Raw genomic sequence first — 24,319 nt, 5'->3', positions numbered from 1 at the left:
ACTCAAATATATTTAAAATCGCCTTTGTATGTAACTTTTCAAAATTTAGCTATGCTATATAAAAAAATTTGCTTAAACTTAGACCACAGTTCCTAAACACATTTCAGCCTTGCTTATAATAGTTATACATTTTAGGACGTAATACGGTTAAAAGTTTAAAAGTGAAGTTGCAAAGTCTTAGAAGTTCTGCGGAGTTGGAAAACATTCCTTTGGTCTGCTCTTACCTCCTGCTCCCTGAAGGGCTGGTTATTAACATCTAAGACCCGGATCGTCCTTTTAATGGGCAGGAGACCTCCGATCTCATCATGCGCCACCATGCTTTACAAGTGTCCCTTCAAGTCTTTCGGGTTAGTCCACATGCGAGTCAGCCCTGCAGGGCAACACCGCCAAGACGCCGGGCTTTTCTTCTGAGTGCTCAGCCTGGCCTGGCAGCCATGCGCCCATGCCTCCCGCTCGCGGTGGAGCGCTGTGCTTCTGCAAAGGCAGCGAGCACGCACGCAGACCTCAGGAGCCCGGGGCGGGGCCAGGACCCACGTGACTCCCGATAACAGCCGAGGGGCGCACCTAGGCTGCTCCGTAGCTGTGAGCAGCGTCTGTCCCTCTCAATAAAAAAAGCACTGGAACTTGCACTGCAAGAGCTGAAGCCCACAGGAGGCTGAGTGAACGCCAGGGGAACACACCTCAGTTGCTTCTCTAGCACTTAGTTACAGATCCTTTTCTCTAAAATTAGTGCCTTGGAGAGGACTGAGTATGGGATAAAAACAGCAAAGACTTCTTCTGGGTTAAAAAATTATGTAGTGGGGCTAGGGATTTAGCTCAGTGGTAGAGCGCTTACCTAGGAAGCGCAAGGCCCTGGGTTCGGTCCCCAGCTCCAAAAAAAAAAAAAAAAAAAAATTATGTAGTAAAAAGAGCCCAGTTAAGCACATCGGCTTAAGCACAGCTGCAAAATTACCTACCTCTTAAAACAAGGTTCCTATCGGGGCAGAGGGTGGGGGACAGAGGAGTAACGGGGAGAGGCATAAGTGAAAATGTCACAGTAAATCTGTTACTTTGTGCACTGAAAAACTAAAGTAGTTACTGCTTCCCTCCCCACCTTTTACAAAAAATTCGAGGACTGACGGAAGCACAGTGGCATCTTCAGTTCACTCTATTCTGGACTGCCCTGTCCTGGGCAAAGCTAGCCTGCGCTAGTTCAAATTTTTAGGCTCAGTATGCTGGTCACCAGACATTTCTGTTTTAAAAAATTAACAATTCACAATTTGGTGTGAGACATTTTATGCCATAAAAACACACATCAGGATCCTTCCCTAAACTTATCTTGATGTGGTCTTAACGGGGTCAACGACCTGCATACAGAACGTTGCATTTTATAGGGGAAGAACAAGCCCACCCCCCAGGGAAAGTCACCCAGGAGGCAAGTTGCTGACTTTGCAAAAACGTTCCTTTATGGAAAGGCATTATTTCTCCAGATAGGACCTGAGATAAATGGAACTCCCTCCTGTGTGTTCTGCACAGTAGGTCCATCTTAACAGTGTGCTGATATGAGATGCTGGTAAACTGCAAGGCTATTGTGAAGTATTTACAAGCATAAACTAAGCCCTGTATGGAAAAGGCACAACTGTAGATACTTGGCTGATAAAATGTAGGCTTATAGCCGAGATCCTAGTGTGTAATGGCAGGCTATATGGGGAGGCAGGGAAAAGGAAGCTTTTGCAAGTTCCAAGTAAGCTGTGCAGCTAGCTAGCAAGTGCCACTCGGGGCCACCCTCCCGCCTGACACAGGGACAAGTCTAAAGGCGGTGATTCCCTGGGCCTCCGATGCCTCTTGCTTCACAGGATTGAGTAAGAAGCACAAGGATGAGGAGACAGACTCCTACAAGGCCGCAGGCTGTCGACAGTGCAGACGCCTGTTGCTAATGTGGGGTTGGAGGTATTGAAGGTGGTTAAAAGGTGACTGGGAAAACAGGCAAATCTCACAAGGCATAAAGTTTTGCCTCAGGTTGGGGCAGTGGGGAAGGAAAGGACACAGGCAAGATGCCAAGGATTTTAAACATATAATAACTTTCACAAGCAGAACAATGACTTTGCAAGAAAATACTAAATTTCATCTTGACACACTGCATTTGAAGCAACAAGAACACACAAATCATTCAGGAGGGGTATTCAGGAGAAGACATTTGCATGGATTTTCTTAGGAAAAATCTGAATGAAAACACAGTTTAAGGGGTACAATTCTGGAGGAATGACCACCAGGGGAAAGAATTCTGCAAACTAAAGAGAGAGAAAGCAAGAAAGAGGGGAAGAGGGAAGGGAAAGATCTGCAGTTCTTTACTGAGCACCTCAAGATCTGTCAGTTGGACAGGGGCAAATCCTGGGAGGGGACAATCAGTGGCAAACAGTGAGATGAGACTAAAGCATGACTTACTAATGTGCAGCCTAGCGCCACCTTGTCCAGGGAAGGCCATTGCTGTCTACTGTCTATGACTACCAGTGTGGTTTTCCTGAGAGGGGGGCCTGTAAGACACTATGTGGACCAGGCTCTGAGTCTGTCTTCTGAGTGCTGGGCCTCAGGCCTGTGCTAACTCATTCAGGCAGCTGCGAGCATCTCACAGGAGGGAGCATCTTGCTGTTTTGAACTTTGAACTTTTTGAGTTGCTATATTCTGTCAATCACCTGTTACTTGGTTACACCTAGGTGACATGTGATGTGCTTAGCCTTAAAGCTGGATGACTCTTTGTATAAGAAGCCTCTTTACAGCACTACTCGGAGGAACCTGGACGCTGTGGACTTTCAGGTAAGATCAAAGGTCTGCTTAAGTTCTTCGAGATAATACGAGTAAATAGTGTACGCCAGGACCCATTGAGTCGTCTGGCACAGTTAACTTCCTCAGTTAAAAAACAACGCAAGTGAGGCCAGTACTATGGCCACACAGTCTCAGGGAAGAGAGGACGAAGTGCAGTAGGAGTTAGGAAAGAGGCTGGGTCTCTTACCCAATGTTTTCTCGAAATTGTTTTTCCACTTAGCTCTGTGTGAAGTATGGCCAAGATAAGGAGGGGAAGGGATAGCTTTCATTTCCTTCTTTCAGCTGGGACCCCAGGGGGAAAGTGGAGTCTGTGTGAAGCAAATGGGAGCTAGCAAACAAACAAACAAACAAACAAACACAAAAACCTTTGGCTGACCACCACTGAACTCTTAGTTTCCTTTCAAATGTGTAGGCTTATGGTCCAACCACGAACTCACAACTCCTCAATGTCCTACAGGCACACTGTGGACAGGTGCAGGTCAGCTGGCACAGACCGTTGACCCAGCTCTTCAGTTTACTCAACGGGAAACTGAAAGGGAGAGGGGAAGAGCAGGAGAGCAACTACGGACCTACCCTGTGCTACAGCTCCATGCATGTGACTTTAATAATGTCACAAATACTGCGCCCATCACCTTAAAGATGGAGAAAGACTGGAATTTAAGAAATGTGTTTAAAGGTGTTGGAGAGAGTTGACTGTGTTTACCTTTGTTATGGTATATCTTTCAGACAAGGGAATAGGCATGAAACCCTTCACATATGTTTTGGCCCCTACACAGTACCTAGAAAGCAGTGTTCAGCAGAACTAGGTTTCAAGCCTAACCTCCTGAGTCCTGTGCTCATTTAGTTACTGACTGCCAGTGTCTGATAGTGAAGGAGACCAGGGCAGCGGCTGGGCCTTTAGGTGACTTCAGATAGGCACAGAGATAATTCCCATTGTTTAACGCTAGGGGAGGCCTTATTTCAACCAGTGGCCATGCCTGACGAGGCTCTCAACGGCAAGTCAGTCACAGCTCTTGACTGATGGCACGTGGGGGTGATCAGCTAACTGAATTTCCACTGTGTGGGGAATAAGATGTGAAAAATTAAAACTTATCTTTCTCTTATCTAAAAATAACACAGCGTGGCAAACTGGATCAAGTTTCTGATAAAACTGCTGGTTTTCAAGGTCAGATTTAGTTATTTATTCTTTGCTCTGCCTTGGTGGAGAGGGCAAGAGAAAGGTCACATTGTGTCCTCTGTCTACCAAAAGGGGACTGTTAGGTTATCCTTACATCATTCCCACATTTAATGCGAAAAACTCAACCTACATTTAACGTGAAGTAAACTCAACCTGAAAGTAACCACCACTTTTTGCTGTAGGTACTGTTTCCATATTCTTTTATCAGGTAAGTTGGCAAGTAGGCTCAGGACTGTCAAAGACCAACTAAGTTCTCTGCTGCCCTCTACAGGAAATATTGTGGAATGCAGGGACAACCTACTCTCAACATGGTAATCATGTTTGTCTAGGTTGCTGTATAGATGATTACATAAACAAACTTTTCAGTTGAAGAAAAACATAGACGACAGTTAAAATTTATACCTCTGGCCCTCATGTAGCTAGTTAATAAACTAAATATATATTTAAATGTTGTGTAGTGCATGAAACAGTTTCCACAGGTTACAAATACTTCAGGACCTTTTCTAAATGCAAGGAACTGTTCTATTTTTAAAACTCTAGAGTTAAAAATCACAAACATGTATTATTTGTCTAACTAAAATAGATAAGTTATAAATAACATTTAAAATGTTACTAAAAAGGGAAGTACCATTAAAGAAACGGGAACTTTTGAGAAACCAGCTCTTCAGAGGATGAATAAGCTACAAACAAAAAAGATGCATTATGAAAGAATTAGTAACGAAGTTATTTGTGGATTTGTTTTTAAAAAGTTACTGGATTACAAGAGTGCGTGTACTCAAGCTTTAGTAAGCACTTTGGTTTAGAAAAGAGCTTAGCTGAGATCAATTAAGTGCTATGGAACAAGACAAAAGGTGACGTTTGCATCTTGTTCTCTGTAATAACAACAAATAATAATAATAAACCCAGATAAAATGGGTACTGCTGTCTGTGGTGACTTTGTCTCAAATACACAGGATAATAACAATTTCCAGTAAAATGTATTATTTGTCTTGAAATCTTTTATTATTGTTATTGTTATTATTATTATTGTTATTATTATTATTATTGCATGTGTGATATTTATGTGTGCAGCTATAACTCAGAGGATGACTTTAGGGCCTGGTTCTCTCCTTCCACTGTGGGTTCTCTGGGTGCCTAGCTTGTATGGCCAAGGCCTTTACCTCCTGAGTCATCTTGCCAGCCCACATCTCTTACAGTGTATGAGGATGCTGGACTCCTCCCATTCTCTCTGAACCTGCACTGGCCGGGCTGCTGCGTCTTCAGCTCACTTCCCTCTCCCCTCACTGACTTCAGTCTCCGCTTCTGCACAGCGTCACACCTCACCTCACGCCTCACCTCACCTCTCACCTCGCCTCACCTCGATGTATGGCTTGCCTCCCACTGTGCTCATTAGATGCTGCTGTGTGCAATTTGTGCTTAGGCTGTGAGAACAGGTGACTCCGAGGACGTCACTGACTGGGAGCCCTCAGGAGCTGTGGTAATAAGCAGCCCTCTTTAGAGGTCTTGAGAAGACAACTCCACGGTGCATTTACATGGCTCTTCAGTGTGTCCCAGCCAGGACAGATCTGCCCAGGGTGGAAAGTGGCTTAATTACACACATCACATGTTCAGTCTCCTGTTTCATTGTCCCATCTATTACCTGAGGACACATCTCAAGATAGGCCATCTGTCCGTGAGAGCTCATTCCACGGAGGGTCCCAGGCTAGGTCACCTCCACTATGCCTGGCCTTACAGACAGGACACACAAGGTGGAAAGGACTACAGGGCCGGAGTGAGATGAGGGTTCTGCTAATGCAGAGGCAAGGCCACGGCTTTATAAACAGTGCTAACAAATGAGCAGTGGGGGAAACCGTGGTTTTTAAGAACTGCTTTACATTTTAAAAATTTAATTAATTTTTATTAATAGAATTAATTTTTACCGTTAATTTTTAAAAGCCCTGAAAAAATATTCAGCGGATTCTTCTTAATGTTTTCTGAACTGTGGTGACAACAGCCAAATTCAGCATCCTTGTCGTCTGAATCCTTACATTTAGGCTAAGATCAGAAGCAGTACTGCACACCAGGAACAGACACTGAGAACAGCCATCAGGCAAGGAGGACTGTGGGTGTGGTGGCCTCCACCATACACACTCAACCTAAGAGCTTCTTGTGGGGCTGTGGTGAATGACAGCAGAGCACAGTAAACGGATGTGGTGTTTCTTCCTCTGTCCACTGTACAGAATGGTCAATCTCCTTTGGCGCCCGGCCTATGACTATTAATCTGGTCTGTGTTCTTGGAACCTTCACTGGATGACCACAAGAAGCAGTTGGTTTTTTATGAGGGAAGTCCATATTCTCTTTCATGTTCTGAGGTTGTTAACTGTCTGTTAATTGTTTTGTTGCTGGCCATAGACTCTGCAGTGACCCCGACAGTCCATAAAACATTATGTTAGTCTACCATGCCAATGACATCAATATTAAAAAGGCTTAGTAAACAGGAAGTGTTCTGGATGCCTTAGGAAATCAAATACAAATAAAAATTCAGAGGTTACCACACTGGGGAGTTTTAATAGAGCTGATGGCCGGAGGCTTTCTGGACTCTCTCCTTTGAAGGACAGGCAGTCCTAAACTGCACCACCAGTACTAGAACACAGCAACAGGCAGGGCCCAACATTTTCTGAAGGGCGCATTCATTCTGCTGCATCTGGGAATTCTCTCATCCGAGAGACGGCCTGAAAGGCTGACTATCGAGTACTTTCAGAGTCTTGAGGTTTGAGTGGGACTCTGGGCAACAGAAATCTCTGTAGCAGGCCATGATTTAAGCTGCCTGCTACGTGTAACCTTGCACAGCTGATCCAGTCTGATGTGCTAATGGCAGACAAGAATGCTGTGTGATACCTCTGGCAATGTCAGGACGTTTCAGAATGCAGAGCCCAAGGATGTTAGAGCAAGGTTAATGCCTCCCATGATAGAAAACTGCTGCTGAAAACAGCCCCTGGTGTGCTGGCGAACCAAATACGGACTCAACAGCCTCTTACAAATAGCATGTCATGACATCAGAGCTGCCTCACATGAGCAGTGTCAGGCAGAGTCAAACTTGAGATTGGGCAAGTGTCAGAGCAATGTAAGGATCGATGGAACTGGGCCACTTGGAATCATGTTTAAGCAAGAGTACAGGACACCAATAAATTATATTAATTCATGATCCTGATGGCCACGTTACCTGATATATTGATATTTTAACTGTAATTGGTCGTAAGGCAGCCATTCTCTACAACGAATTGACAGAAGATAAATGGATTAGCTTCACGTGTTGCTGTGAGCGGACAATGGATCACTACCACATTATATACATTGAGAATGCTTCCTACGAGATGGGTTAAAATATACTTCCAGGAGACAGGGCGGTAAGGTGCACACTCAGCTGTGGGGGGTTGGGGAGGATGAGGCACAAGGGCAGACTTCCAGGCTCCTGAGTAGCAGCAAACACTTTAGTTAATTGTCACTGGCTTGAAGAGCCGTAGTGAAAAGCTAGAAATAGGAATCTGTGAAGTAGGCGGATGGACGAATGCATGACAATAGTTACAAAATAAGAGGCCTTTGCTTCATGTTAACCAGAGCTGGGGAATAGGAGGAGTCTGTAACAGAAAAACTTAGCTTTTATAGGTCCTAGGTCTGATGCAGTGATCTGATGCTAAACACTGGACATACAGCACCAGTCCAAGCAGTGGCATTAGCTTATTCCCTTAGGGAAATGTCTGCCAGGTTTGCCTGTGCTGGAGCATGTGCTGTAAGCTCCTTCATTTTTAGTTTTGAATATGTTCTCCCGTGTGTGTATGTCATTTAGTTATCCTGTCTACTGCTCAGTAAGAGGTGGGACTTATGCTACTGGATCCACTCTGTTAGTATCTTCTTGTTGAGATGCTACAGATGATATTTATAGGATACTGGTTTATTGTTTTTCTCGTGCCTTCTTTAGCTTTGGGATCAAGCTGTGCCTTCAGAGTGAGTTAGGGAGCAGTCCCTTTTGCTTTCGGTTGTTTTTGTTTTTTTCCTGGCGAGTTAGAGGTCATGGTAATTCTTGTTCAGGGCTTTGGCTCAACTGTGTACTGGTCACAGGCATATCTAGCTTTCTCACTGCCCTTTGGGTTGGTCTGTCTCTAGGCATCTGACACTGGTCTAGGTGGGGTTTCTTATGGTGCTGCTGTAACAATGCTTTACTTTTATATTGTTAATTGGAAGCCACATTCTTTTCTTATATTTATGTTAGTCATTTGAGCCTTCCTTTTTGCTTGCTCAAACTATACAAAAGTTTGTCAGCTCCATTAACCTTTTCCAGGAAATGAGTTCTGGAGTCACTGACTTTCTCTGTGGCTTTTCACTTGCACTATTCTTTCCTCTGCCACTTTTCTGCACCCCCCTTCCTCTTGTTAGCTTTACACTGACACTCATTTTCTTTTGCTAGACCCCTGAAGTGAAGTTGGGGGTAGCCTTCAATTTTCCACTCCCCTGCCTCTGTCTCTCTCAGTACTGGAAGCCAGGCTGTGCCACCATGGTCACTGTGCTTTCCTTCTCACGGGCCTCAAGCACTTCACGTCCCCAGTGACCTGTCCTCCAGTGCACTGCTGGCTTTCAAGAACAGTGGACTCTTTCAGATACTTGTGCATTTTCTACTTCCCCTTGTTGTCTGCTTTCTTGTTTTACTTTACTAAGACCAGAAAAAAAACGGTTTGTGTAATTGCAGCCTTATGAAGTTTATTAAGGCTTATTCTCCAGTCTAACGCATGGGTACCTGAAAAATGTTCTCTGTGCGTTTGAGGAAGACGTGGATTCCGTTACCTTTGGATCAGATCCAAGTGGTTTAATGTGCTGTTTAAGTATTTGATTTTTTTGGTTTGTTTGTTTGTGTACCTATGCCAAAGTTGGGAAAAATCTACAAAGTCATAAAATACACGTAAATAAGAATGCAGGTATGTGCTTTTCATCACAAGCTGATGGCCAACTATGAAGTTATAATGTTTTTGGAAGGTAAATATACAGAACTGGCAAACTGAACCTTGCAACTCTGTAATTATAGCTCCAGTGACCTACACTCCAGACTAAACACAGGCCTTCCTGACCTAGAGAAGTAAACTGACAGACAATGTTTAGTGTAGACATACATGCATGCATGCATACATACAGTGGCTACTCTGAAAGGGTTAGTTAGTGGATCATGATAGCCTATGTAATCCTACTGTACAGAGATTCATATGTTGTCAAGTGTATACATGTAAAAAATTGCCTTGGTGACATTTAAATAGCTGGCTACTTTTTAAGTTTTTGTGGTAAGAAAAATGTTCCCGCATGCTAAAAAGCACAAATATAATATATATCTAGCAATCTAAGCTAATCTTCACTTATACACTGCGGGCTAGCAATGGTTTCTTAGAACCTTAGTCTTGGACTTATCTTTTTGTTTCTTGATTTTCTGTGTCTATCTCCAGATTTTCTTTACTTCAGCACTGGCACCAGCAGCTGGCTTCACTTTATGGGACTGGTCACAGGGAAATAATATTTGATACTTCACAAGACAGCAGGTAAAGCTCAGGCTTGCAGGCAGATGGCGTGCACAGGCATTTACCAATGGGCTGGTTAACTCAGTAGCTTTCCCGTGTGGGTTACACACAACCACCTTCAACCACTCACATGCGTGTCTAGGAATATCACCAAATTACCCACACGGTTCAAGACGCCACTGATTACAAGAGGCATTTACAGTGCTAGGTCGAAAGCTGCCAACTCTTTATTTTCACTCCTGATGCCTTAAAAATTTCTCATTTGTATATTATTTCATTATGCTTAATCCAAAAATGGCAGAGTGTGCCAATACTCAGAATGTAGTCCCTGCTATACCTTTAAACTGTTAAAGAGCTGAGCGACGTTCTGAAGCCCTCTGTGTTTTTTTTGTAACCACCTCTTCTACTTACAGAACCCTTTCATGAAGACACAGTTCAGCATTGCTCACCCTGGAGCCTTTCTTAGTAACAAAGATCAAAGGCCACTTTCCACTTCACGTCAAAAGGCAAAGGCAAGTTTACGGCTTGGGGAAATGTAGAGGAGAGACATGCCTTTGAAGAGACAAACATGCACCTTATATGAACTGTTTACATGTGACACAGAATAAGGCTCTTCACACACACACACACGCACGCACACACTATAGACAGTGCTATGTTTTACTGAAAGAAGCATGTAGTGAACAGTCAGTTATAGGACAAAACTGGCGACAATTTCTAATATGAAATTCTAAATATGAGACGTCCAAAACCACAACACATAACCCAGTGATCACACCATCCCACCATCTATTTAAGGACCCTGGTCTTCTTTCATTCATCTGACCTTTATTACTTCATACATTCGTCTGTCAAGTGTTTTTCTGATTACTTACACGTCAGGGTATGTGGCTAGCTTACTGAACATAAAGATAAATAAAGTAAAACAGTAAAATAGGACAGACAGAAAATGATACACATTGATTACATTTAGAAAGAGCAAAAGCAGGAGGCTGCTGGAAGAATACCATTTTTAGTGTTTTTCTTGAGAGATAATTTTGAGAATGTCAGACTCTAACCCAATGTTTTTCTGTTCTGGCTACTTAAACAAAATCATCTGGCTAGAGAGAAAGAGACCACACCCTGCACAGGTCCCACGCCACTGTCTGTTGCATGGCCCAGCATTTACCAACTGAGGGAAACTGCTAATCCAAGGACAGCAGCTTTGGACCCAAGAACAGCTTGATAAGAGAGCACCCAGTATTTTATATAACTGTGAATGCTTTATTGCAGGCCATGTATTTGAGGCCACCTGACTTGTAGGCTTGCTTAGTTTTTGTTATAAAGGAAATGAAACAAAACCCCATGTGACCCGGTATTTAATGTTTGGGAGATTTCACAGGGAAGTTTGGACTCCAGGTGAGTCTTGAGCGCACCAGTGGGCCAGAGACAAGAGAGCCTGGCCCTCTGGGAAGGGTGTGGTGCTCTTAGGACCGGCCCCTGCAGCTACCAGCTTTTTGTTTGCATAGGTCAAGGCCTTGGCTCCTGCCTATCACAGCTCATCAGGGTTTTGAGAATGGTTCTCCTTTTATTCTCACAAGAAGCAGAACCACAAAAAGATACTATGACCAAGGCAATCTGAGAGAGATCGAGGGGTGGGGGTGAGAGAGCGCACTACTGGGCCTGATATGGGAGGTGGTATACCTTCTTAACAAGGCCACACTTCCTAATCCTTCCAAACTGTCCACTGGGGACCAAACATGTAAATCTGTGAACCTGTGGGGGCCATTCTCATTCAAGCCACCACAGAGGGCATCTGGAGCCCGTTTTATACATCTCTGCTCAGTTTTATACTTAAAAAACAAACAAACAAACAAACAAACAAACAAACACCTGGAATGAACCTCTCTGCCTCCCGAACCCCAGATTCCTTGCTCCCACAGCATAGGAATAAGATGTTGTTTGTATTTAATAGGGTAGCAGGGCTCACCTTCAAATCAAGGCTGCTAAGGCTTACAACATCATCATCTTTCTCTCGTCGTTTTCTTTTCTGTAAGAAAAAAAAAAAGATTGGCTCATCCATAAGTTATGTTACTGCATCAAACAAAGATTCCCTTCAACTGGCAAACCACTCTGAGGAGCTGGGGCACTTAGACTGATGGCTGCTCTCATTGGACAGGGGTTCTGGTCCCAGCACCTAGGTCAGCAGCTCACAATCTCCTGGGCATCCAGTGCCTTCTTCTTACCTCTGTGGGCACATGGACACGCATAGGCGCACACATAATTAAGATAACTATTTTTAAAAAATCACTTCAAAAATTATTTTGAATAGGGAGATTTACAAATTGCCTCTGGAATATGTGTGGCCTAAACGGTCCCTCTGACTGACTGCTCTCCCGCTAAAAAACTTTACTCATGTGACATTTGCAGATTACGTTATGAGTCTTCTGAACTGTTACAAGAAGAAGAAAATGTTTTATACAGAAACACAGCAGGTTTCTAAAAAGGAATGTTTATCAAGGGGTGAGGGAAGTCTTTCTTAGGGGAAAAATCCTTTTCTCATAGCCTAAACTCCGGTTTATTGCCTAAAGCAGGATTTATCAAATGCAAGAGGACCCACCATGTCCTGGAATAATACTGAGTAATCAATCAGTTCTGCTTGGGGCCAGTGCTGGCAGAACTACTGGATAGACATCCTTAATAGCATCTTATCTTTCCGCACCTTAAAATTACACATTCTACTGTTGCAAATACCCAAAACTGACCATCTAAGGCTCTTTTCTAGTTCTTGACCCCAGGAGAAGGGCTTGGAGTGCAATTAGAATTGAGCAGAGTAGTTAAGAGAGAAAAGAAAAAGGCCTCAATAGATGGAGGGGGAATGACAGAGCCAGACAGCACAGAAAACAGCGAGCCAGCGTAGACAAAGCAAGTCACCGTGAAAACGAGAGGAACTCTGTGAAGGTGCAAAAGCTATCTAACCCCCCCCTGCACAAAGGAGAAGCAAAAGGTAATGTAAGTGGAGAAACAAAAAAATCTCAAGTTCAAATCCTACAAAAATCACCCCTTAGAGCTGGAGAGACAGCTCGGCTGTGAAGAGCACTTGTTGCTCTTGCAGGGACCCAGGTTTGCTTCCCAGCAGCCACAAAATGATTTGTAACTACCCATAACTCCAGTTCCAGTGAATCCATAAATACCCTCCTCTGACCTCCATGGGCACTGAGCAGGAATGTGGTACATATACACATGCAAACAAAACACACATAAAACAAAATGAATAAACATAATTAAAAAATTATAAACAACCCCTCAAATCTAAAATTATTCTAAGAAAAAAAACAAAACAAAACCAAAAAACAAAGAAACAAAAACCTTCTACTAGGGAATGGGCAAACCAGAAGGAAACATTCAAGCAGCAAAAAGTGCAACACAGAATTCCCAACTGAGAAGACGATATAGTAATAACGGAACACTCTAAGTCGGGACTGAGAAGACACTCCATAACTCAAGTGACAGATGATAAGCAACCTTCACTGATTGGGAGGTCATGTTAACAGGACGGTGGTGGTACACTTGGGAGGCAGAGACAGGCATATCTGTGGGTTTGAGGCCAGCCTGATGTGATGGTTTGTATATGCTTGGCCCAGGACGTGGCACTACTGAGACAGAAGTTGGTACCATGGACTGGGGTACTGCTGTGATAGGCCTGACCACGCTTTTGTTTGGAGGAATGTGGATTTGGGATTTTAGAAAGCAGTAGAATGCTTTAAGCTGGGCTTAATGGGATTCCTAGTAGGAATATGGAAGGCTTTGTTGCTGAGAGTGATTAGAACTGGGCAGACCTGGAGATGCAGAGTTTGGAGTTTGCCCAGCTGGTTTCTTGTCTTGCTTTGGGGATTACAGTTAAGTGACTGGATGGGGGTCAGAAACTTCTATAGAACTATGGGGACTTTGAAAGTGGAACTAAATGTATTTTGCATTTTACTATGTTTAGGTATGGCCCCCATTGACTTATGTTTGAACAAGCCTATGGGGGCCAGGAAGTGAAATGTGATGGTTTGTATATGCTCTGCCCAGGGGGTGGGACTACTACAAGGTTTGGCCCTGTTGGAGTGGGTGTGTCACTGTGTGCATGGGCTTTAAGACCCTCATCCTAGCTGCCTGGAAGTCAGTATTCTGCTAGCAGCCTTCAGATGAAGATGTAGAACTCTCAGCTCCTCCTGCACCATGCCTGCCTGGATGCTGCCATGTTCCCACCTTGATGATAATGGACTGAACCTCTGAACCTGTAAGCCAGTCCCAATGAAATGTTGTCCTTATAAGAGTTGCCTTGGTCATGGTGTCTGTTCACAACAGTAAAACCCTAACTAAGACACCTGATCTGCAGAGCGAGATCCAGGGCAGCCAATGCTACACAGAGGAAACCCTACCTAGAAAAACCAGAGGGAAAAAAAAAAGGCCATGTTAAAAAAGATACAGAAAAGAATGAACATGGTGATCATGACTTTGCAAAGCCAGCTAACCCTAACCCCTAAATATTTCCATCTGGGGAACCTGCAAACAACTTGCACGGAATCTAGAGCAACACATATGGAATTCTCACATGGGTTGGGAGAGGCTGCAGATGGACACACCTGCATAGGAAGGAGAGGAGAGAACTTATAAACAAGGGATGACCTAAGGATTGCAGATGAAAACCCAGGCGACCACTCACCAAAGTGAAGTCCCAGTGCGGGCCAGGGGTTAGAAATGTGAAGGAGCTGCCTCTCCGAAGGGAGCATCTATGGACAGAAGAGTCAGATAAAGAGAATTACTTCAAAATAGTAAGAGAATTGACAGATAAAAGCCATAATTCTTACAGTCTTAGTCTCAAAACTAGTTAAAATAGTGACCCGATGTCAGCACCTAGAGAGAGCAAGGTCTTTCCTGGTAATACCAAAATATAACAGGGTACATGCCATCCCCGAATCTTTATACTGAAGAGAGACTATATATATAAAATTAGTGAAGAGATCACTATTAAAAAACAGTTCATCTTATGAGTATATACATAACTCAACAATATAAAATCTATTAATATATATAGTAGCCTTGATAATTATTAATAATAAAAAACTAATGAACTTGGTATAACTCAAAACTTACAGCTAATATTTAAAATAAGTAAAAAAAGACATTAATTCAATAAAACCCAGATTCTGTTATTTACATTAATGTAAATCAGTTAAAAATCAGTTCGTCTGATTTTTAAAAACTGGAGTTAACCCAACCTCTGTGTTAACCTTTCTAAAATATAGGCCTGTATATTTACAAAAATATAAATGTCTGCATTTACAAAATATGTAAAAAAAAATCGAAACGGCATAGGTTATAACCATGCGCTCTACGGTTAACCCTTTAGGCGTACAGAATGTGGAACGGTTTTTTCCCAACGTGGATAAACGACAGCCAAAGGAAAGCAGAAACCGAGGGAGCGCGCTGAGGCTGGGAGGTAGTTACCAGCACTGGCCTGTTGGCAGGTTCAGCCGGTAAATGGAGGAGGGGCTGTATAATGGGACGGAAGTGAAGAGGCGCCAGTATAACCGGGTGGAGCTGTCGGAAGCTAATGGTGGGTTGACTAGAAGAGAACATGAAGCGATATCCACTGTGGCTAGAGATAAAGTGTGTATCTGGCCTTTTCTGGTTGATTCTAAGATGCTAGGGGGTTGGAGATCTAGCACATCAGTTAAGACCACTTCCTACTCTTGTAGGAGCTTGGGCGCCACCTGGTGGCTCACAACAACCTTAACTCTAACTTTAGGGATCTAATGCCCGGTTTTTGGCCTTCATGGGCACTAGTCACACACATAGTGTATATACATACATGCAAGAAAAATATGAATTTCATTAAAAATAAATCTTAATTTAAGATTCAGGAAAAAAATGTAGAGAGTTGCTAATAAAATTCTAGCTATTTTACATCAACTTTTATGCAAGTTATTATTTAGCTTCTTGGCCAGGTCCATGGTCCATATGTAAATCTGTTGGCCTTCATGCATGATCTTCCTTTACCATACATTACATTACAGATGTATGTATATATCATAACACTACAGATGGCAAAATTACAAGCTTTTTGAAGTTGAAGAGAAAGCAGAAGTGTGTATTTCAGCAAAGACAATAAAGAAAAACTGGCTATGAGAAAGGCCTCATCAAAAACAGAACTGGTTGTTAAGACAGCTTAGGCTGTATAAAACACCCGCCACCAAATCTGCCACCGTCTGATTTCTAGGGTCCACATGGTGAAAGAAACACACATATGCCTGTACCTGCTTCCCCAAAACCAACCAAATAAAAGCGAAATAGAAATTTTTTCTTTCACAGAATATACTTTGGCCATATTCTTTCCCCTTTCGCAATTCCTCCTAGATCCTTCCCACCTCCCCACCCACCCAATTCCTGATCTCCCCCCACCTCAAACAAATGGGAAAAACAACAAACCCAAAAATCAAAAACAAATTAAAAAAAAAAGACAGTAAGACAAAAAATACTAAAACAAACTCATTTATGTGCAGGATACACACATCAAAACAACCAATCAAGCAGACAAAAGCATGGTGTCTAGTTTTGTGTGGACCAGCTACTTCTGGTGTGGTGGTCTGAGTAAGAATGGTCCCTATCTGAAGTAGAAATTGCTGGTTTCTCATTGCGTCATGTGATATTTTCTGGAAACTGTCTTATGAGAGGATGTTTTTGCCGAAGCAGACATTTGAGAAGATGTTTCACTGAGAATAGGACACATGGTGTTTTTCTGGAAGCTGCCTGGGAAAAGGGCATGTTATGTGCTGGAGCAGACGCCAGAGAGGACACATGATGTTTGGAAAGTGTGTAATTATAACCTAAAAACTGACGCTCTGGCATTGGTTCACCTTGCCTTCTTCACTGATTGTCATGACTTCAGAGAGAAACGCAACAAAGAACTTCTCACGATATTCCTGGACTTGGGCTGATTGGTGACTGGCAAAGCCTCATGTTTTTTTTTTTTTTTCTGGATCAAACTGCCCTTGTTGATTCATGAGGGGCGTTTGCCAGTGGATCGGGCTACCACTGCTGATTCATATGAACTGAGATGCTCATATCCTGACAACGAAGACTGGAATTGCCCCTTCTGAACAGGTCCACGTCTCTCTTTGCCTTATTAACCTTTCCTTTCCATTACCTCTGGTGGGTGGTGGGCTAGAAGGGAGATTGAAGCATTTAAGAACCCTTATTAAAGTAGGCTTTGAAAAAAACCTACGTCAACACCTATAGTCATATATATATATATATATATATATATATATATATATATATATATATATATGAATGAATGCAAACTCTTTGAAAGGATTAGAAGGATTAAGGGGTATGGCCTTGTTGGAGGAAGTGTGTCACTGCGGATGAGTTTTGAGGTTTCAAAAGCCCATGCCAGGCCCAGTCAGACTGTCTTTGGCCTCCAGATGAGGATACAGAACCCTAGCACCGTGTCTGCCTACATGCTCACATCATGATAATGGACTAGCCTCTGCAACTGTATAAGCCAGCCTCTTTTGTAAGAGTTATCTCAATTATGGTGTCTCTTCACAGAAACAGAACAGTCACTAAGATACCTGGGCATGGTCCTTGCTCTGAGTGTGGTTGATATACCAATAATACCCCATTGGAAACAAAACAACTTTCCTTTTTCCAGCAGGCATCAATTGCAAATAGCTTCTTGGTTCTGGGTGGGACAGTGTGTCCGCTCTCCCATTCTCAGTGCTAGGATTATGTCTGGTTTGAACCTGCTTGCAGGTCTTGTGCATTCTGTCTGGAAGATAATGTTTCCTTGGAGTCATCTACCAACTCTGGGTCCTAGAATCTTTCCTCTTCTGCACAGAACCAAAAAGGCTTTAATTCACTACATGTTATGACTAACTCCTCCCAAGAGAATGTAAGCTTCCCAAGAGCAAGAGCTCCATCTGCTTTTGTCCATCCCCACTGTCCTCAACAGTGTCTGATATTAGGGCAGGGGCAACAGTATTACAGACTGAGGGTAGAATGAAGCACTGCTTCCATTCATCTTCTGGAAGCCCTCCTTCTCTGCTCTTTGACCAGCCCATCCTAATTCTTGTAATTCTGTCTCAGAGATGACTTCTTTCTGCACCCTGACTTCTTAAACACACGGTCTTTTTGGAAGACAGGAAGTTTCAGAAAGCAAGAATTTTGGCAAATATTGCATTAAACTTCAAACTAATAAAAAATTAGTGCCAAGTGAAAGAACCCAGTTCTTTATAGAGTTACTTAATACAATGGGTTTACCCATGCCTTATTAATTAAAGTGTTTGCTTTTTCCTCAAAACCATTGGGCATGATTGCACTATAAGTTATATAAAAGATTAGTTTAACATCGTATCAAATGACCTGGGTAGGGAGGTACATACTGCAATCTGAGAATGGGGTGGGGCTAAGGAAGAAACACCAGTTTTTAGGCAGAATGGTTTGGAGCCTGCTAGGTGACAATTCCTCTCCTCACAGTTCCATGGATTTTGGTCTGAGCACCTGCAGTCTACCAGATTCGGTGGAAAACAGCTCTGGTACAGAAGCACAGTGAGTTTGTGGCCAGCGTCTCTATGTAGTAAGTTCTGGGATGATCAAGTCACATAGCGAGAACTTGTCTCAGAAACAAAACCAGAAAAACTGAAATCATGTCAAGTGGACCATGGGGATGTCTGACAAGACGGCGCAGACACAAAGCTATTACTTTTACAGATTTAAAACTGACAGACAAGATTTCTCTGTCTGTGGAATTCTCTGTGGAATTCTCTGCACAGACCCACGGTAGGCACTGAAGTTCACAATGCCTTAGATGAAGCAGACACTACCAGAAACTCACTGCATAGACACAGAATTTGAACAAAAGTTATACGCTTTGTAACGTCAATGTCAAACATTATCATGGGAAACCACTATATTCAGTACTTTGAGACTATTCTTCATAGTTTGAAGCTCAAAAGAATGACAGAGTAGTCCAGACAACTGCCGTTTCCATTTCCTATTTAATAAAAATATTTTGACTTCCACAGCCTCTCTTCCAGACACAGATTTCTGAAATTAATCTAGGGTCCGCCTTTTCTAGACACACAGAAAGGAAGACACAACACAGACTGTGAAAATGTGTTAATAACAGAAAAGCCAGAAAGTGTCTTTTCTCTCTGATCTCTTCACTCTGGGAGCCTGACCTGTTCTGGTCTGTAAAAAACATTTCATTTGAATAGTTGCTTTTAAAAGGCTGAAAGGGTTGGTGTCTGTCTGCTCAGGTGACAATTCCTCTTCTCACCACAGGGTCCATGACAGTCTGGATATGAGAGCCTGCATGGAGAGAACAGCTCTGGTGCAGAAGTATGGCTCCCCAGGGAGTGGGTTAAAGAAGACTGTCAACAAGTCCATCGAGTCCGCCCCTTCAAGGCAGGACCGAGCAGTGGCTGTTTGGGGCCTCGGCTCAAGGCTAGCCCTCGGTGCATCCCGCCGGGCTAGCGCACTCTCCTCCCGCGGCATTTCTGTCCAGGCATCCCCAGCCTCCCCTGCCCCATTACCAGTCCTTGCTCACCTCCCGGTTCTCCCGTCCATCCCGGTCCTGAGTCTCCAGACTCCGTCCCCCGCTCTCCCCCACCCACCTCTGGCCACCCTCACCTCTCGTTCGCCGCCGGCCCGGGTGTGTCGGCCGGAAGCCCCGCGGCTTGGTCCTCGCTGAGCACTGAGGCCCTGCGGCTTCTCCTCCGCGGCCGGGGTTGCTTAGGAGCCGCCGGCTCTGGCTCCATGTCCGGAGAGGGGGGTGGGTGGGGCGGTGGCCCAGTGCCCAGCAGACCGATCGTGGCGGGCACGGTGCCCGCCAGCTTCTGCGAAGCAGCAAGTTGCCTTCTAGCAGAGAGCGGCTGCGGCCATCATCCGGGGATTTGAAAATGGCGGCTGCCCAGAGATCGACCAATCAGAGAACGGGAAGCGGTTGCTAGGCTACGTGGAGTCCCGCCCCAGTCGGAAGACCTCACACCACACTTTAAGGTGTCTGAAGGACAAACGCAAAGTAGTAGGGTAAAAGTTAGGTGTTTGGGGATTTATTCTAACTACACCCCTTATTCTTCCAAAGGCGGTCTCTCTTCACTATAACTTTCACGGCAGGCCAGGAAAATGGATTGGAAGCTGTTTACCATTTGATGTTGTTTAGCATTAGATGGGCTGAAGGTATTGACCCCAAAGTAAGGCGCAGTTGGGCATATAAACACCAAATTATTCGTGTGGGATATATGCCCAATTGCCAAAGACAATACCTGTGTTCTTCCGGTGTCTCTACATAACCAGTGAAATCTAGTTATGTCCTCCCGTCTTTCTCTGCTTGCAAGACTGCAAAAGGTGCAGCATGAAACAAGGGACCTTTTCAGGTTTGTATACGAAGATTGGCAAATAAAAACGTTCTTTGATTTTTAAATATTGCTTATGGTCTTAAATGTAGTCTCTCTCGTATACAGGAAGATATTAATGACTTTGTGTATAATAGAAAAATTAAAGGCAATCCGTATGAATGATTGGGATATATCTAAAAACAATTCATTAGCTGGGAACACTGATGAAGAAACTCTACCCAGAGTTTAATGGAATGCAGATATTTTGGTGGAACCACACACCTTTATCAACGGAAGCAAGGTGGTTTGTCTCTATCCCTGCAGATACAGAAGCTGGTTTTGGTGTTGTCACCACTGGTCCTTAGAGAACATTTACTGTCAGTATGATAGTTAATAAAAGATAGATGCTGGTGTGGGGACTTCGTGGGAGCAGTGCAGGAAAACTCAAGTTTCATTCTTGGGAAATTGTTCCTTTTTTTTTTTTTTTTTTAACTACTCACCCATATCTATTGAATATCTACAATAAAATACGAGGCTTTCAGCTAGGTCGTAGCATAAGAAAAGGAACTCAAGACACATCTTCGTCAGAGAACTGCCATGGTATATTGAAGCAAGTGGAAGGAAGCTGGCCTGTTGTATCAGTTGCTGTTCTGTTGTGATAAAATACAACGACCCAAGCAGTGTATGGAAGGATGAGTTTATTTGGGCTTACGGTTCCAGAGGGACGAGAGTCTGTCATGGTTGGTAGAGGCGGCAGCAAGTTGCAGGGACGGGGTTAGCAGCACAAGTGGTCACATCTTTGACTGCAAATACGAGGTAAAGAGCATGAACTGGAAGTAGAGTGCCCTATGACCTCCAAAAGCCAGCCCCCGGTGACATACTTTCTCCACGTAAGGGACCTCCTCATAAACATTCCTAAACAGCTGGGCACAGGTGTTCAAAGACCTGAGCCTGTGAAGAACATTTGCCACTCAAGTCATCAGAACCACACATCGAGAGTTGGTCCTAAAACCCCGGAAAAGCCAGTGGATGCCTACAAATGCACATGTCTAAATGTCCCATCCCCCTGCTCTCTGGATTCAGTAATTTTCTCTGCCTAGGAGAACACTAAGTGTATGAATCACTGAGTCTTCAACTCTGGGCAAATGGTTCCTCTGTTTTAATGTATTTTTTTTCAGGTTAGAGTGGAGAAAATTGGTGGTATTTAACCTTTTATTTGTTTATGTAAAATTGGATGCTAGGTCTCTTCCCCTGAGTAGATTATCTCACTAGTTTGACTGGGGCTAAGTGTTATCTACCTTCAAGTGTAGATTGATTTTTTTATTCCCCTGCAAAAATCTTCAGACATATGTACTGACATCAATCACTCTAAAAAGCTGGGAAGAAAGATTTATGAGCTGAGACAATTAATTGGATGTGTAGTAATTGTTTTAGATTTTATTTCTCTCTCTCTCTCTCTCTCTCTCTCTCTGTATGTATGCATGTATGCATGTCTGTATGTATGCATGTATGTGTGTATGCATGTATGTACAGAGGCCAGAAGAGGGCATTGGATGTCCTAGGAGGGAGTTACAGATGATTATGAACTACCCACTACAGATGCTCAGAGCTAAAACTGGGGCTTGAGAAGCCAGCAAGTACCCTTAAGCCTTAACCCAAGCAATCTCTTCAACCCCTGTGTCTGGATAGTTTTATGTTAACTGGACACAAACTAAGTCATCAGAGAGAAGAGAAACCTCATTTAAAATAAATCTCTGTAAGATTGGGCTGTAGACAAGCCTGTAGGGCATTTTTCTTAATTAGTGATTGATAGGGAAGGGACCACCCCATCACAGGTGGTGCCATCCCTGGGCTAGTTCTATAAGAAAGAAGACTGAGCAAGCCATGAGGAGCAGGCCAGTAAGCAGCACTCTGCATCAGCTCCTGCCTCCAGGTTCCTGTACTGCTGAGTTCCTGTCCTGCCTTCCTTTGACGATGAACTGTGATAAGGAAGCATAAAACAAACAAACAAACGAACGAACAAACAAACAAACCCTATTTTTCTCCAACTTGCTTTTTGGCATGGTGTTTCATTGCAGCAATAGAAACTTTGACAAAAACATTGTGTGTGTGTGTGTGTGTGTGTGTGCGTGCGCGTGTGTTTGACTATCTCAGGGAAAGACACTGAAGACTTAAAAGGCTGAGTTGTGCTCCTAATGGGTGAGGATGGAGGGAGAGGAGAGGGGTTTAGGTGTAATGAGGGCAGAATGACAACGGCCAGTGATTTTTAGAGCCCACCAATGGAGGGTCATCAAACACCATTTCAAAAATGTCAGAATTATTTTTTCATAGTTGAGTGATTTAAACAACAACAACAAAAAAAAATCAAAACCACTGGCTTGTTGCTGAGAGTATTTTCCTTTGCCAAACAACGTTTCACAGGTTTGTAACCTCAGGACTTGGAATGTAGAGGCAGGAAGACGGGAAGTTCAAGGTAGTTTGGTAAACACGATAGGGCTTTGTCTCAAAAAGCCAAAACCAGGGCTGGAGAGGCAGCTCAGCAGTGAGTAGAACTTGTCGACCGTGTAGAATGTACAAGTTTGGATTTCAGTATCCACACTGAGCAGCCCACAACTGCCTGTAACTCCAGTGTAATCCAATGCCTTCTTCTCACCTCCACGGGTGCCCACACACATGGGGCCCATGCCCACACCCACCCACACACATAAAATAAACATAAATCTTAAAAACAATGAGCTCAACAACAACAAAATCCAAAGCCTTGCTTGAAAAGAATTTCAAGGCTGCTCTTTTGGTTTGCTGTATGTGGAGAGCTGGTCACTGAAACCACATTTATTAAAAACTGCTTAAGAAACGAATGGAAATGAAAGGGAATCCTAATAGCAAGCACCATGCTTTTATCAGTTTAATTTTCTTCATTCTTTCAAGACCTAAGCATAGCTACCAACTGTGTCCAAACTAGTACTGTATTTATATATGATTTATTCCAAGGACTTGCTGTATATGATGATAGGGGCTGTGAGATCTGCCATCAGTAGGTGCCCTGTGGGCTTGAACTCTTGACTAGGAACTGTTGAAGACACAGATGCTGTTATCTACATCACAATTTTCTTTTTTTTCTCTGGAGAGCCTCAATTTTGGTCCTATGGCCTTTTGGACTAATTGTATAAGGAAGGCACACATTACAGAGAATTGCTGTAGTTTATATGAGGAGATGCTCCCATAAAGGTTTATGAATTTAAACTTGCTTCTCTAAGAAAATAAATTTAACAAATTAAAGTACTGTATTAACAAAGTAATAGCACAAATCTAGAAAATACCCCCTACAGCCCCTATGTCTGGGAGTGCTGTTGTACCAAGTGCAGGTGCTGGTAGGAAGAGTGCACCTGACCAAGCAATAGCGACACATGGCTGTAGCGGTAAATTTGGGCTACACCGCTTCGTGCATCCAGTGGGTCTCGCGCTTCCAGTCATCTGCCCAGGAGCTCTCTGGATTTGAGAATGGAAGACGCACGCACGCGAGTGCGCTAGTTAATTTTAAAATGTCTTGGTTACCTCAAAGGCTGGGCACTTCTAAACCTTCCCCTGCTACCCCAGGCCCAATCGGGGAAGTGGCCAGTGACCACCCACCTGAATTCTCCAATGGCTGATTGACTTTCTTTCCTGCAGCTCCTGCGTCCATATATCTCCCACCGCTTTGTGGTGATCTCTCTGTCTCTTCCGCTCTGCGTCCTAGCCCACAATTCTAAGGGTCCCACCATGTCTCCCTTTGCCCAGCCATTGGTTGTGGGCATCTTTATTGGTCGATCGAAAACCAGTTGGGGACAAGGATCTTTAGCACTTGGGCATGCAGGTTCACAATTGAATCAAAAGCATTAGAACCAGTCTCCAATACATGGTTTTAATCTCAGCATGAAGAGGCCAGAATTTGAGTTTCATATAGTCTACACACTAAGAGCCTACCTCAGAAAGAGAGAAAAGAAAACAAAGAGAAATGATACTTTGTTCTCCCTAAGTATTTAGGACTGATCTATGTTTATACAGCACTGAATGTGTCTGGTCTTGTTTGTATTTAGAATGGTCTAAACCTATTCAAAGACAAGATACTTATGAAAAGCACATGGAACAAACAGAAAGGGTTGATTGGGGCTGGAGAGACAGCTCCGTGGTTAAGAGCTCTTGCTGCTCTTGAGGAAGACTAAAGTTTGACTCCCAGCACTTCTAGGCTGATTTGCAAGTGTAGCGAGTGTTATCCACATGCTTTCATTTTCCTCATAAATGTTGACTCAATTCTTAATACCAAAGGGAAAATTTTGGAGGATATTTGTGAGCTGTGAAGATAATCAGGAAAGGGCTTGCTGCACAAACCTGAAAACCTTAGTTGTATCCCCGTTGTATCAGTTACATCCGTATGGTGGTTTGAATAAGAATAC

General features: G+C 43.4%; 1 protein-coding gene and 1 long non-coding RNA gene across 3 annotated transcripts in view; one reads left to right on the top strand and one right to left on the bottom strand.

The window, feature by feature from the left end:
* Window positions 1-19,460, bottom strand: part of Net1 (neuroepithelial cell transforming 1) — a 29,139-nt gene extending 9,679 nt beyond the window's left edge. Inside the window, 3 exon segments of one of the 2 annotated variants that reach the window (NM_001440284.1) lie at window positions 11,486-11,545; window positions 14,207-14,273; window positions 19,180-19,460. In NM_001440284.1, the coding sequence (NP_001427213.1) occupies window positions 11,486-11,545; window positions 14,207-14,273; window positions 19,180-19,307 (255 nt within the window). In that variant the 5' untranslated portion in view covers window positions 19,308-19,460. 2 annotated transcript variants of the gene reach the window in all.
* LOC148000265 (uncharacterized) lies at window positions 1,832-4,974 on the top strand. Its single transcript, XR_015641800.1, has 3 exons — window positions 1,832-1,949; window positions 2,694-2,793; window positions 3,260-4,974. It is a non-coding gene; the product is annotated as an uncharacterized LOC148000265 (long non-coding RNA).
* Window positions 19,461-24,319: the final 4,859 nt, after the last annotated feature.

This window comes from Rattus norvegicus, chromosome 17 (assembly GCF_021556685.1).
Source record: "Rattus norvegicus strain SHRSP/BbbUtx chromosome 17, alternate assembly SHRSP_T2T, whole genome shotgun sequence".
NCBI classification, from domain to species: domain Eukaryota; kingdom Metazoa; phylum Chordata; class Mammalia; order Rodentia; family Muridae; genus Rattus; species Rattus norvegicus.
This window is presented reverse-complemented; position numbering and strand designations above follow the sequence as displayed.